The 14,259-nt window shown below is 38.1% G+C and overlaps 1 protein-coding gene across 2 annotated transcripts; it reads left to right on the top strand.

The window, feature by feature from the left end:
- The first annotated feature begins 108 nt into the window (after positions 1 to 108).
- LOC141612510 (regulator of nonsense transcripts UPF2-like) lies at positions 109 to 13,860 on the top strand. Of its 2 annotated transcripts, none has more exons than XM_074431309.1 (18): positions 109 to 229; positions 404 to 502; positions 2,551 to 2,613; positions 3,412 to 3,499; positions 3,836 to 4,038; positions 4,164 to 4,508; positions 5,963 to 6,064; positions 6,776 to 6,903; positions 7,015 to 7,191; positions 7,404 to 7,485; positions 8,210 to 8,512; positions 8,605 to 8,802; positions 8,910 to 9,011; positions 10,182 to 10,433; positions 10,523 to 10,741; positions 11,084 to 11,254; positions 11,987 to 12,172; positions 12,497 to 13,860. In XM_074431309.1, exons 2-18 carry the CDS (start codon positions 440 to 442, stop codon positions 13,451 to 13,453), a joined length of 3,639 nt encoding a protein of 1,212 aa, XP_074287410.1. In that variant the 5' UTR covers positions 109 to 229; positions 404 to 439; the 3' UTR covers positions 13,454 to 13,860. The 2 variants fall into 2 exon arrangements, with proteins under 2 accessions (XP_074287410.1, XP_074287411.1); XM_074431310.1 differs by lacking the exon at positions 109 to 229 and adding an exon at positions 234 to 299.
- Positions 13,861 to 14,259: the final 399 nt, after the last annotated feature.

The following is a 14,259-nucleotide window of genomic DNA, read 5'->3' as shown; positions in this document are numbered from 1 at the left end:
GAAATTACTATGTCACGATCAACAATAAAAAAAATCACAAAATATATAGAATAAAAGGGTACAAAAGACTGCTCTCTCAATAATTTATTGAAAAAACGTCTCGCAGGTTTTATTGCTCATATATTAACATCTACAATTAACTAACTTATGTCCGAGACTTGGAGAAAACGGAAACAACGAAATAAAGCAATTGTACGTCGTCGTTTTGCCACTATTCATTCTCTTCCAGGTTTGTTCACTCAATTGCTTTTCCCCCTTTCGCTGATTCGATTCGATTTTACCATCAATCTAAAATTAGGGTTCCCCTTTTCAACGATTTATTTCCTGATTTTGTTAGTTTGTTTCTTTGTTTGAATTTGATTATGATGATCACTTAAATTAGGGTTTATGTTTGATGTTATAGGTGAATATTACTGTTAGAGGAGAAGATTAGGAAGAAATGGAACAACAACAACAACAAGAGGAATTCAACAAAGTTGGTGAACATAAACAAGATGATGAGGTAATTTATCATTTGCTTTGTTCAATTTCATGAATTATACTGAATAATGATGTATTTTGTTTGATTTTGATTGTTTTAAATGTTCGTCATGTCGTCGTATAACTGAATGTTATTGGTATCTTGAGTTGTGATAAGAATTGAATTGGATGTCTGTCTGATTTTGGCGTATGATGCTCAGCGTCATTCACTATCTGGTTTCGAGGATATAAACAGTAGTCAACCAGTCATACTGCGGCATCATAGTTGTATCTTCATTTCTATGAAAATAAGGTCGTATGTTGGAACGTTGTCGATGAAAAAGTAAGGGAATTGATCGCTTCGGAAGCCGTAGCTGTGTAGTTTCTGCATTTAGCCATTCACTCTTATGAGGGACTAGAGGGATTGCCTATTAACAAAACAGAAACCTACATGATGGAGAAGTTTGCTGAGGTTATAGAAATTTCTTATGTACTCCGTATTTTTTTTTCTTATACTCATGCCATAGTATGGCTCCGAGTGTTGGGCCGTGAAACATTGTCACATTCAAAAGATGAGTGTGGCGGAGATGCGCATGTTGAGGTGGATGTGCGGACATACAAGGAAAGATCGGTTAAGGAATGAGGTGATTAGGGAAAAGGTAAAAGTGGCGCCAATAGAAGACAAGATGATGGAAAACCGACTAAGATGGTTTGGCCATGTGAGAAGGAGACCTATGGACGCACCTTTTGATTAGGAGGCCGGAGACTTGGAGAACAGAAAAGGTCCCTAGAGGCAGAGGAAGACCGAGACAGACATGGTTGTGAGTGATAGAGCACGATATGAGAGTTCTGGGGCTTGAGGAGAGTATGGTGACAGAGAGGGCACAATGGAGGGAAATGATACATGTGGATTTTTAGTATTTGATATTTTTTTGACAGACTTAGTGTTTTTTTATTTATTTGATTTAAAGAAATTAATTTATTTATTTTTCTCTCCTTTATTACACACTTTTTCAACAACCACTTTCTTATAGATTTTACCTGGTTCATTCCGGATCCTTAACTCTATTTCGGTTTTTAAAAATCGTTTTAATCTTTTCTCTCGATTTAAATTTTAAGTTTTTATAAAAGAAAGACGGAATTCGATTTTAAAACCCCTTAGTTCACCTTGACTTTACATTACATTTTCGTTCTCCCTTTTTGTTTTTCATCTTCCCTTTTTATTCGCATTTTGAGGCGTGCGTTCACCCATGGACGGTTCGAAAGGATGATTCATGTCAGCCGACCCCAAATCATTTTGGGATTAAGGCTCTGATGTTGTTGTTGTTGTTGTTGTTGTTATACTCATGCCATAGTATAGGGAAGGGGCTATAAAAAACATCTTAATAATATCATATTATCATCACTTTTCTAAGGATTATCATTGATATTGGCTGGTGATCCTACTTCTCTTAAATTATCATTGTTTTGGGGTAGTTAAACAACCAAAGTACTTGAAAGCGTGGATGTGGATTGTCGCCGACATGGAAAGATAGATCTCACGCAAGTAGTAAACCTAGCGTCAGGGGTGTGTATCGAGGAAACTCCCTCTCATACCCATGAAAGAAGCTTTGCAAAATTTGAAATGAGACCTCTATAGAGAGATTTCCCTTTGACAATACAGAGTACATTTCCAGAGTCAGAAGTAGTTACGCCAACAATGCGTGTTATGGGGTATTTATAGGATTTTGTCATTTTACCTCGAAGTGGACTAGTGGTTGGCTGTGTGGATAAGATGATATCTGCATGATACTATGGCCGACCTTCAGGTGGGGCCATGTCCTCCTTGTGTGTCATGGAATTGGTCCGTCTTAATATGCACGTATTCGAAAGTCGACGCTTCTAATATGGGCTGTACCGCACCTGATATAAGCTGTCTATAGGCTAATCCATTTCTCTAGGTGGGGTTGAGCTGGTCAGCCGCAGTATTTCCTTCAATTATGTTCTATATTTTTATAATCAAGCGGCACATACTAGTTAAAGTTTTGTTCTCTCGTGGAATATTAGTTTAGTGCTCTGGTGGTTTGATACTATTGTCTATCTTATAATTAGGGTACTAGGCTGCCTGATGTTGGGTGCCGTAGTGGTGGCGAACATGGAAAACAAGACAATGAGGTGAGCTATTACATTAATGCTACGGTTTTTGCCTCGTAGACTTTAGATGTTTTCTTTATGAAACCAATATTATATTGAACCATACATTTAGAATCGTCATGTCTATGGTCTTGAAGGAATATTGTCAAAGCAGTTTGACTATCTTCCTGTCTGGTTTTGTTCATTGCAGTAATCTTAGGGCTTGTTTGGATAGCAGAATAGGAGGGAAAGGGAGGGGAGGGGAGTGAAGGGGAGAGGGAATGGACTATGGAGTATGGTGTTTGGATACAATTTCCCTCCAAATCTTTCCTATGGTGGAGGGATTTTGGTTTGCCTTGTAGGAGGGAAAATGGATCCCTCCAAATATCCCTTCCTCCATTTCCCTCCACCCTCATTTGCCAACCAAACAAGGGATCTTATATCCCTTGCTCCTCTTCTCCTTCCTTTCCCTCCAAATCCCTCAATCCAAACAAGCCCTTAATATTAGACAGCTTGCTGCTCTGCGACTTCGCTTTTGTTTTAGTGTACATGTCTAATACGCCTTCAATGTTTGCAAGGCATGATCGGGATGTTGTGTCCCTTTTAGTGGTCACCTTCTTAGGCTTCAATCTTTTGTTGGTTCTGGTTTATGTTAAAGTTTCTGAAAGACCCCTTAGGATAATTTCATGACTATTCTTTGTTAGTCTGTTTCTTTACGATTTCCTTTAAAAGTTTAAGTAGTGTTTTTTTTCCTTTGGTTATTAGAAATTATGAAATTAATATAAACTATAGGAAGGTTCTTAGTTATTTGGTTAATTGTTTTAGAATTCTTTTGGGCAGGAAGCTGTGGCTCGTATTGATGAATTAAAGAAGTCAATTGAGGCAAAGATGTCTCTACGTCAAAGTAATTTGAAACCTGAAAGGCCTGGTAAGTCATTATAATCTTCATCGGTTTCATTTCAATATGTTTTTCTCCGACTTGTTGCTATTTACTTGTATTATCATTCGATATTACTTTTAGCAAGTAGGGACACAAGGGTGGGATAGTGCATCCGGTATGAAGTGCTATATTCTTTTTCTTGAATTCCTCATGAATTCTGTCTATATATATGCTATCTGTGTTTCTCGGCCTCAAAGATGGAACTGAGACAGTATAAAGGGTCTTGATTGAATATCCGCACTCTTGCTGGAACATATATGTCAACTCATAAGTCATTCTTTTGGTGTCTGCTTTTGATCTTTTGTTTTCTTTGAATCTTTGTAGATCCTGCTTTCCTGAGGACTCTAGATTCCAGCATCAAACGCAACACTGCAGTAATTAAAAAGCTTAAGGTGATAACCGAAGAACAGCGAGAAAGTTTGATGGATGAACTGCGAGGTGTCAACATGAGTAAATTTGTGACAGAGGCAGTTGCTGCTATATGTGACGCTAAGCTTAAAAGTTCAGACATATTGGCTGCTGTTCAGGTAGCTTGTTTGACCTTGGGATCTGTCTGTACAAAAACATTTTGTAGTGCCTTGACTTTTTAAAACTTCTTGCTCTGTTCTTTACTTTGGCCTTTGCAGTATTTGATATGGTAAAATTTTGGCAGATTTGTTCCTTACTTCATCAAAGATACCCCGACTTCTCATCAAGCCTAAGCCAAGGCTTGTTGAAGGTGTTCTTTCCCGGAAAGGTAGCTGAAGACTTGGAGGCAGATAAGAACTCAAAAGCCATGAAGAAACGTAGCACGTTAAAGCTTTTGTTGGAATTATATTTTGTTGGAGTAATCGAAGACAGCAACATTTTTATTAATATCATAAAAGATCTTGCTAGTGTAGAACACTTGAAGGATCGAGATGCTACTCAAACTAATCTATCTCTTCTTGCCACTTTTGCTCGTCAAGGAAGAGTTTTTTTAGGGCTTCCATTATCTGGACCAGAGCTAAATGAAGAAGTAGGTTCTTATCTTCTCTTCTTTCTTCTTTAAATTGGCTTCTTTGTTGGATTACAACTTTATGATGGTGCATTTTGTTAGTTTCAGTAATGTTTGGCTGTTCTGTTGGGGGTTTTAGAACTTGGACTAGTAATTTCCTTAAGACCAGGAACTAGTGACAAGATGTGCTTATGCATGTTTCCATATCACTGAGTTAGCAGTACACAAATACACGATTCTTTGTTTTCACATGTAGGGTTATACAGCTCCCCCTCGATGGCTCAAATTATTCTGTCACTAAGGTTATGCTGATGCTATTATACTGCAACTTCACTTTTGTAAAGGCTGTGCACATATCCACCTCCCTAAAGTTTGTCTTAGGCTTGACTAGATTCACAGAATCGTGCAAGGGTTGCCATTATATTAGCAAAGTAACAGATGGTAAAACACAAACGGCACTTTAGATGAGTTATATCATATAGGAGTATAAGAAATATTTAAGATATTTTCTGCAGTGTATCCTGGTATTTCTCAAATTCTTAGATGTTCCCTCGGATTTGTAGAATCATCTAATTTATTCCTGGACTCAAAATTGTTCCTAAATCACCCTAAGTACCATAATTCGGGATTTTTAATCATTGGCTTTTGAGTAAATGATGATTAGGTTGATGGCTCCGTGGATTATGGTCTTATGGATGAGTAGTCGGTTAAAATGGTCCAAACACAACATTTAGAAGTAGCAAATTTGAGTATTTAAGTTCGGTTAGAAAGATTTACTTCCATAATTCTTTTAAGTATGGCAAATATGAGAACATATTTCAATTTCTCATGATATATTCATATAAATCTTTCTCTAATTAGCCCTTAACATGTGGGCACATGTTAGGAAAACCGATTTAAGTTATTTAAAGAACTTTCCATTGAGTTCAGGGAATATTACATGATCGTGAAAACCCAAGGTACATCATAAAATTTGAAGAAAAACTGAGTACACCGTAGATAGTCCCAACATTTAATGTTACAATATAGAATAATTCAAGCGAAGGCCCAACCGATAAGTTTGGCTGCTTTTTGGAGAAACTAATCATTGTTTGTTGTCACTCTTTCTACTTTTGTAAATTGGAAGTGTGCTGGAAATCTCGAATCACAATTGCATGCATGATAAGTGACTAGTTTTTATTGTAGCTTCCTTATTGGCGGCAGGGTGATGTTCTAAGAAAGTATGAATAGTGGATGCGATGAATGCACCATGATTAATTTGTACTCTGTATATCAGTATGCTATTCTCTTTTAAAATTTTGGGACATTAGATGGGCGTGGTTAGCATCAAGGCAAAAAAGGTTTTAACTATCACGTTTCTGGTAGCTTATATTAGTCATGGCTCAATATGATGGTAGCGTATGTAGTGTATTTGTTTTACTGCTTTACTATCGAAACGACGAAAACCTTGCCGACTCTTTTTTTTTTTCTTACAGTTTTACAGGGAACTTAGTGTTACAGCTGATCAGAAGAAATTTATAAAGATCTTCCATGGATATTATGATACTATTACTGAAGTTCTACAAGCTGAGCATGCTGTAAGTTCATGGATATTATGCCTTCACACACACTTTACACCTAAGACTTACTCTTGTTCTCTAGTTAGCTACCTCACTTCACTTTCTGTCATTACTAATACATATGTTGTGCCCTTCTGTCCTCAGTTATAGGACTTGAGTGGTGGTGAGAATGTCCTGTTTTAGTTTTAGCTATTTTTGTTCACGTGGTTGTTTTTGTCGCCTTCATGGCTTCACCACAGGCTCTGCATGTTGGCCGTGTACGCGGAAAATATGGTTATTTTTGTAGCGTCATTTTTTTATCACTATTAAATTTAAGATATTTCTAATGGAGCCAAAGACTCGTTATCTTTGGTTCTTGTTATGATGGAAAAAAGCAAAATGGCTCACTAAAGTGACTGTGTTTCTTTCTGTTGTGAAGAACCGGTCCTTGAATGTAGTTCTCAGCAATTTTTATCTTGGGTCATTCGGAAAGAACCTGTTTATGTTGCTAACACTGTTGTTGTATTTACTTACAGCATAAGGTTGTATACTTTGTGTTCCTACTGCCCTTGTCATTTCTCCCTTTCACATGCATGCCTTGAACGGTGGCTATATCTCCTTATCTGTATCAAATGTGCCAGAATTGTCTTGAGAAGCATTTCTGTGGTTGAAATTTGGTTACTCTGTTATTCATTTCTCTTTTCATTGCTTCAAAATTCTGGAAATTCATTTGTTGTATTTGGTTTTCAGTCTCTTCGCCATTTGGAGCATGAGAATGCTAAAATTCTGAACTTTAAGGGGGAGTTGACTGATGATAACGCGTCTTCATATGAGAAGTTACGAAAATCTTATGACAATTTGTATCGGGGTGTTTTATCGTAAGCTCTCCTCTTAATTAAATTTCATCTGATAGTGTTTCTTCCGTCATTGGTGATTGGTGTGCTTCTTTTGACTTGTCCTTATGTCTTTTTATTTTTACATCCTATCAGCTTAGCTGAAGCCATTGACATGCAACCTCCAGTCATGCCAGAGGATGGCCATACCACCCGAGTAACAACTGGAGATGATTCTGCATCTTCAGCTACTGGGAAAGAATCTTCCACTATCGAACCAGTATGGGATGATGAAGATACAAGGGCCTTTTATGAATGCTTGCCAGATCTTAGGTTTGTTTTTTCCCCACGTATGTTTCTTATTTCACATCTATTTGTAGGGTTCTCTAAGAAAGGATATGATATTTGAATTCCCCTTCCCGAAAGGTTAAAAATGGTGAGCTTTAGGAATGAGATTACCTGCTCAGGCATGTCATTATTACAAGTGTATGTTTCCAGATCTATTTGTAGTGCTGCTCATGTCTCTTACAAGTTTATGTCTCCAGAGCATTTGTTCCAGCAGTTCTATTGGGTGAAGCGGAGTCCAAGGGAAGTGAACAACCTGCAAAGCTGCATGAACAATCAGCTGTAAGGACTCGTACTGTTCATTAGTTCAGCTTTTTGAGTTAGATTTCTTTGTGTACCATTAGAAGTCTACAAATACAGTGGTTACTTTTGTACATTATACTCCTCTAAGTCAAAGTATGGATTGTTTTGGGAATTTATTTTGTAGAAGTTGTTCTCTTTTCCCTATGGTTTTCTCGCTCCTGCTTTTCAATTATCCTTGAAGCTTTTTTCAAAATTCCAATTAGTATTCTGAAAAAATAGGACTAAAATGCATTTACTCCATGTTTGCTTAGACTATCCTGTTTTCAAGGGAAGGTGGTCAGTTAATTGACACTGTAATTTTCTTGTTCATTTTTTTTTAAATTCTTGTACTAAGAACTTAAATAGCTCATGTGAAATTGTGTGTGTATTTCTAATCGTTGGTATACTGCTACTGCTTTGTATTTCTTAAAACTTGTGTTTCCAAAAAGAATCGGCAGCGTTAGAAGGTGGTGAATGGGGCCTTCTCTGCTGTAATGACCGGTAATAATTTTGAGATCTGAGAAAATCCTGATGGCGTTGGTCTAGTCATGAGTTTGCAACTATAGATAGGTGTGCTAGGGTTTATCCTTTTGATTATCTTATATTTTTCAATTCTTTTTTGAGTGGCTTATCTTAATGACATGGCTGTGCAGTTACTTCCTAAATTGTGTACTAATCAACTTTCTCTGCTCTTAGTACTAATTACTTGATGTTTCTTCATCAGGATGTTGCGACAGAATCTGATCATAGCCCGACAGCTACTGAGGCTATTGCCGAGTCCTCTTCGGGGTCTGGAGTTTTGGAGGATGGTAAAACAAATGAAAAAAGCCAGGAGAAAGATGCGAAAGGGAAGGATAAAGATGATACAGAAACTAAGGATGCTGAGAAAGATAAGGGGAAAGAAAAAGACACTGATAAGAAGGGAGATAAAGAGAAGGGAAAAAAAGGTCTTGATAGTACCAATTTGGACTCTCTTTTGCAGCGCCTTCCTGGTTGTGTTAGCCGTGACCTTATTGATCAATTGACTGTATGTATCTTGGTTTATCATTAATAATGATGGTTGTTTTTGTGTATCGATACACCCTTTTGAATAAGGCTTGTTTTACTGTGTATATTCAGGTTGAATTTTGCTATCTTAACTCAAAGTCTAATCGGAAAAAGCTTGTGAGGGCATTATTCAATGTCCCCAGGACTTCCCTTGAGTTGCTGCCTTACTACTCGCGCATGGTTGCGACTTTGTCAACCTGTATGAAGGATATTTCTTCTATGCTGTTGCAATTGTTGGAGGAGGAGTTTAACTTCTTAACTAATAAGAAGGTGAGTTTGACATATCATACACATATACAGTCTAGTGTCCTTGTTTCGTAACATCCTGATTACACCAACGAGGCTTATAATAATGTTGTTGATTTTGATTACTTCAGGACCAAATGAACATTGAAACAAAGATCAGGAATATCAGGTTTATTGGAGAACTGTGTAAATTTAAAATTGCTCCAGCTGGCCTTGTTTTTAGCTGTTTAAAGGTTAGTTTTTGTACTCAATTAGTACCTCTGTCCTTAATTAATGGATTGTTTAGGTGGGCTTTTAGTGCAATGCAATTATGATTTTGCTAACTTTGTTTCTCAGACTTTGGTATGCATACTGGATATTGGTCAGTTATTTAGACACAGGGAGTCGGGGACCCTAACCTCAAATGAGTATGGGCCAGGAAACATGTGGTAAAAAAAAATAATTTAAATTGAAATTATGAAATATGAAAGTTAGTTGAAACACAAAGATGTTTTATAAATAAGGCTTAAAAGCATACTGGTTCTCTTTCTCTGCAAGTGTCATGCAGGCCTCCCTGTTTAGCTCTTTCAGAAGAATTGTCGGAGTAATAGTGACAAGTGACTTTCGTGTAAAGCACAAGTTTGCCTCAAAAGTGAAGAGTCAAAGTAATATAGGTTGCCAATGAATTAGAAAGTATATTCTAGTGGCTTTTGTTAGTTTTGTTTCATTTGAAGTTTTGGAGAGCTTAAAGTTATTGTAGCTCCCTTTATTCACTTGGAATCACATTATTTTTCTTTATGGGACATTCAAATCAAGTCACTACATTTCCACTTTGAGACATAGGTTGCCAATCCTATGAAGTGTATTTTAATGGCCTTGGTGGATTTTGTATCGTTTGAATGTTTACAAGCTTTAAAGTTTATCTCATACTCCCTCTATTCACTTAGAATCACTTTTGTTTTTGGGACATTCAAATCAAATCAATACATTCCCATTTTGGATAGGAAATAACCCACAGAAACTCCCATATAAGCTGGGGCCTTTGGCCCCCTTCTCTCACATATCTTTCATATCTAAAAAGGTTCAAAAAACTGATGTAGTGAATTTGGCTAAATAAAGGAAGTAATATATTTGGTTAGCACCCTTGTGTGGGTCATGGAATGTACCCCCTTGTTGTTTAAACTGTGGTGAAAGTTGTTCTCGCGGCTGCTAATTGGTTGGATGAAGATTGGTAATATTATCTCTAGAATTGTGATTTCCTTTAATCTTAGCATTTTGTATAAGAGGTTTTTTAAAACCTCCTGATTCTGGATAAATGTTGCAAAACATTGCGAAAGCTGCATTGATATCTCTCGTTCCAGTGTGTGATCGGATTTGACACTTGTCTTCAAATTTTATTTACAGTAATGAATTTTTGTATATAGGCTTGTCTGGATGACTTTTCCCACCATAACATAGACGTGGCTTGCAATCTTCTGGAGACATGTGGAAGGTTCTTGTACCGTTCTCCTGAGACTAATGTACGCATGGCTAACATGTTGGAGATTCTTATGCGCCTGAAAAATGTGAAGAATTTGGATCCTCGTCATAGTACTCTTGTTGAGAATGCTTACTATTTATGCAAACCTCCAGAAAGACCTGCTAGAATTTCTAAAATCCGCCCTCCGTTGCATCAGGTTTGATTTTATGTTAAATATGTTGATTTTTCTGGTTATTTGTTTAATAATAGTGATGATGGAGTATACCTGTTTGTTGGTATATGCAGTACATTAGAAAATTGCTCTTCTCAGATCTTGACAAGTCATCAATCGAGCATGTGCTTAGACAGCTCCGCAAATTGCCATGGAGTGAGTGTGAGCCGTATTTATTGAAATGTTTTCTGAAGGTTCACCGAGGAAAATATGGACAAATTCATCTGATTGCATCTCTGACAGCTGGCCTTAGTTACTATCATGATCACTTTTCTGTTTCTGTTGTTGATGAGGTATATCATTTAATATGGCTTTACGAATTTCATTGTGTAGCACTTTCTTGATAAGTTCTGACATCTAAATCTGCGAATCTGTGTGATCTGAAAATGTCCTGCCGTGCACAACTTCACATCCAATTTGGTTGGTCTCAGATGGATTTTATAGTACTTATCCTCAAGTCCTCTATTGTATTATATGAATCACATTATTCACATGCTGTATAAGACCAATGATTTATGTTATTGCAGAGTCTTGCAGTTAAACTTAAATCCAGTAGATGTCATTTCCTTTTTCTTGGGGATTTTTTTTTGTAACATGAGTATGAAGGAGTTCCTCCATTGGTGCGTGGGTTTCAGGTTTTGGAGGAGATCAGGTTGGGCTTAGAAGTGAACGACTATGGGATGCAGCAACGGCGCCTTGCACACATGCGTTTCTTAGGAGAGCTGTACAACTATAAACATGTGGATACATCAGTTATTTTTGAGACGCTATATCTGATCCTTGTTTTCGGCCATGGTACACCAGAGGTATTGATCGACATTAGTCCTTTAGCGCAACATACGTTTATTTATCTATTTATTTGCTGCAATTAACTAAAACATTACCTTCTGGCCAATAGCGCCGTCTACTTGCTGTTATATTTTCTTTTCCGCCATTCCATGAAAAGTGTGCGAGTCTTATCCGATTCCCCTCTACTCCATAGATAGAGCCTTTGAGATACCAATACCCTTGATTACACCATAAAATTTTTGGCTATGAAAACATTATAGAGTGTATGCCCTATGAATAAAACTTATTTTGAGTTTGGGAGACTTGGTGTTGTCTTTGAAAGTGTCCCAGTCTTATAATCCGCCTACAAAATGTCTGCAGATTTATTCTATACTAGTTTATCTTTGGTGTTGCCTCTTTATTGCATGATCATTAGCAAATCAGTGTGGTGACATATATTATATTATTTATATATACTAAACTTAGATTTTTTTTCTTTTCTTTTCAATATGCCTCCCTCAGTTTTACCCAACTGACCTGCCCCAAATGACCCAATCTGATCCAACTCGTACGCGAACAAAATAATATGAATATGACAAGCTGAATTGACTAGATTCGATCAGTCCCAAGTCTCCTAACATAAACTAAACTGGGCCCCAAATGACTCATTCCTCTGAAATAAATCAAATGATCAGCATGGTGTCTCGGACCCGACCAAACGATCTGTTTTTTAGGTCTATTTTTCTTTCTAAATAGTTTTCTTTGATCAGCATGGTGTCCTGGACCCACCTGAAGACTGTTTCCGCATCAGAATGGTGATCACGCTTCTAGAGACATGTGGACATTATTTTGATCGAGGTTCTTCCAGAAGAAAACTTGATCGATTTCTGATACATTTCCAGCGTTATACACTAGGCAAGGGTGTCCTGCCGCTTGATATTGAGTTCGATTTACAGGTGCCATACTCTGATTCCTCTTCCCTTTACGTATCTGTAAGGTTGGACAAACATTTGAAATTATATGCCTGAATTTGTTGGAATGATGATGAGCAAGCTTTTATAGAAGTTTGATGAGCTTACCTACATGATTCATAATATGAATATCCCATTTGTATGCCGTGCCAAATTATTTGTGGGCACAAAAACCTTATATGAGACGGACTTACGAGTGAGATCAACCATCTCATATAAGACTCACTGTTATGTACTTATGTGAAAGGTATCCTTGTTTCTCTTCATTATGTGATTTCCTGCATTGATATGACCTATCATATTCTCCAGGACCTGTATGCAGATTTGCGACCCAACATGACACGCTATATGTCGATTGACGAAGTCAACACAGCTCTTGCAGAACTAGAGGAGCATGAAGTCAAAGCCAATACCAAAAAGCAATTAGAAATAGAGAATCGTTCAAATAGCATCACTCAAACCAACACCGCTCGCGGTCAACGCTTGGCAAATGGTGTTGACCAAAATGGCGGTGTACATGATGTAACAGGGGATAGTGACACTGACACCGGGAGTGGCTCAGTTGGTGCTGCGCCACATGATGATGACGACGACTTGGATGATGAGAATCATGAGGCAGGGAGTGAAGCTGAGGACGAGGAAGATGATGATGAAGAGGGTGGGCTCGCTTCTGATGAAGACGGGGAAATCCATTTTAGGCAGAAAGCACCAAATACCGAGGAAGAAGATGATTTTGATCGAGAGCTCAAGGCTCTCATGCAAGAAAGCTTGGAATCTCGGAAGTTGGAGTTGCGTACTCGGCCGACACTGGACATGAAGATACCAATGAGCATTTTTGAGAGTTCCTCCAAGGATCATCATGGGAGGGTGGGAGAAGGCGAGAGCGGGAGTGATACATTAGATGAGGAGAATGAAGGAAATCGAGATGTCCGGGTGAAAGTCTTAGTAAAGCGTGGGCACAAGCAACAAACGAAGCAAATGTACATTCCTCAAGAGTGCTCTCTTGTCCGGGGCACGAAGCAGAAAGAATATGCTGAGCTGGAAGAGAAGCAGGACATAAAGAGGTTGGTTTTGGAGTATAATGATAGAGAAGAGGAGGAGATAAATGGGATTAATAATCAAGTAGGGGGTTGGACACAGGCTGGAGTTGGCAGGTATTTGGGTCGTGGTAGCACTTGGGATGTAAGTGGCGGGAGACATTCGGGTGCACGTTCACGTTTTCACCATCATTCAGGCGGTGGCTATTATTACGGACGAAGAAGATGAAAAACATCTTTGAAGCACTGGGACCATTTTCAATCTAACGGCTCTTGACGGTACTCTCAAAACTGTCATTTTGGACAAGGCGCGTAGTTTTTACAGGAGCCGGGAATGTGGGGGCTTTTACTCTGAATGCATAAGCACTTACTGGAAGACGAAGGTCATTACTAACGGTACGGACGATTAATGATCTGGAAGGAGAAAGAGCATGTTTGCCTAGATATACATGGCGGCCTTTTGTCCACTGCTTTAGATTTTTAGGATGAAGAGTATCTTTGTAACTTTGCTTATTTCAACACAATAAGTAAATATGGAAAGCAAACTTCACTATCTTTTGTGCAAATAAGAACTATGTGAGCTATGAAGTTCTTCTGAAAGTAAACCGATACTACTTGACTCGTTGCTCGTATTAAGACTAAATCGCACCCACAATTACCTGTTTGTTTCTGTCTCATCTCCTTACAGCATCTTACTCCAAGCTACCACGGCAATCACGCCACTCCTATCTCGTTGCTATTGTCACAAACACCCTCAAGTCCCAACTCTTCTTGATGTTAGAATTGATTTAACGCGAGTTTGGGTTGGACACGGATTAAATTAGGTTGAAATTTTGGTTTAGTGGATTATGAGACGTGCAGTTTTTTCCACCTCCAAAGACCAAAACATCAATCCCATTGCCCCTCCCTCATCGACATTTCTTGTTCTCGTTGTCTGCATCTTTGAAAAAAGTTCACCAATAACATCTTCACTTCATTGTGGGGGTGAACCTAGCACTAGAGATCGAGGGCGGGTCGGTCAGTCTTGATCCATAA

Source organism: Silene latifolia, chromosome 11 (genome assembly GCF_048544455.1).
Source record: "Silene latifolia isolate original U9 population chromosome 11, ASM4854445v1, whole genome shotgun sequence".
Taxonomy (NCBI): domain Eukaryota; kingdom Viridiplantae; phylum Streptophyta; class Magnoliopsida; order Caryophyllales; family Caryophyllaceae; genus Silene; species Silene latifolia.
This window is presented reverse-complemented; position numbering and strand designations above follow the sequence as displayed.

What these genes read in the sequence shown, in the direction of transcription:
- LOC141612510 (XM_074431309.1), top strand. Translation starts at nt 440, where the DNA reads ATGGAACAACAACAACAACAAGAGGAATTCAACAAAGTTGGTGAACAT. An exon ending in TTTGAAACCTGAAAGGCCTG is followed by an intron (nt 3,500 to 3,835) that starts GTAAGTCATTAT and finishes GAATCTTTGTAG; the next exon opens with ATCCTGCTTTCCTGAGGACT. An exon ending in ACATATTGGCTGCTGTTCAG is followed by an intron (nt 4,039 to 4,163) that starts GTAGCTTGTTTG and finishes AAATTTTGGCAG; the next exon opens with ATTTGTTCCTTACTTCATCA.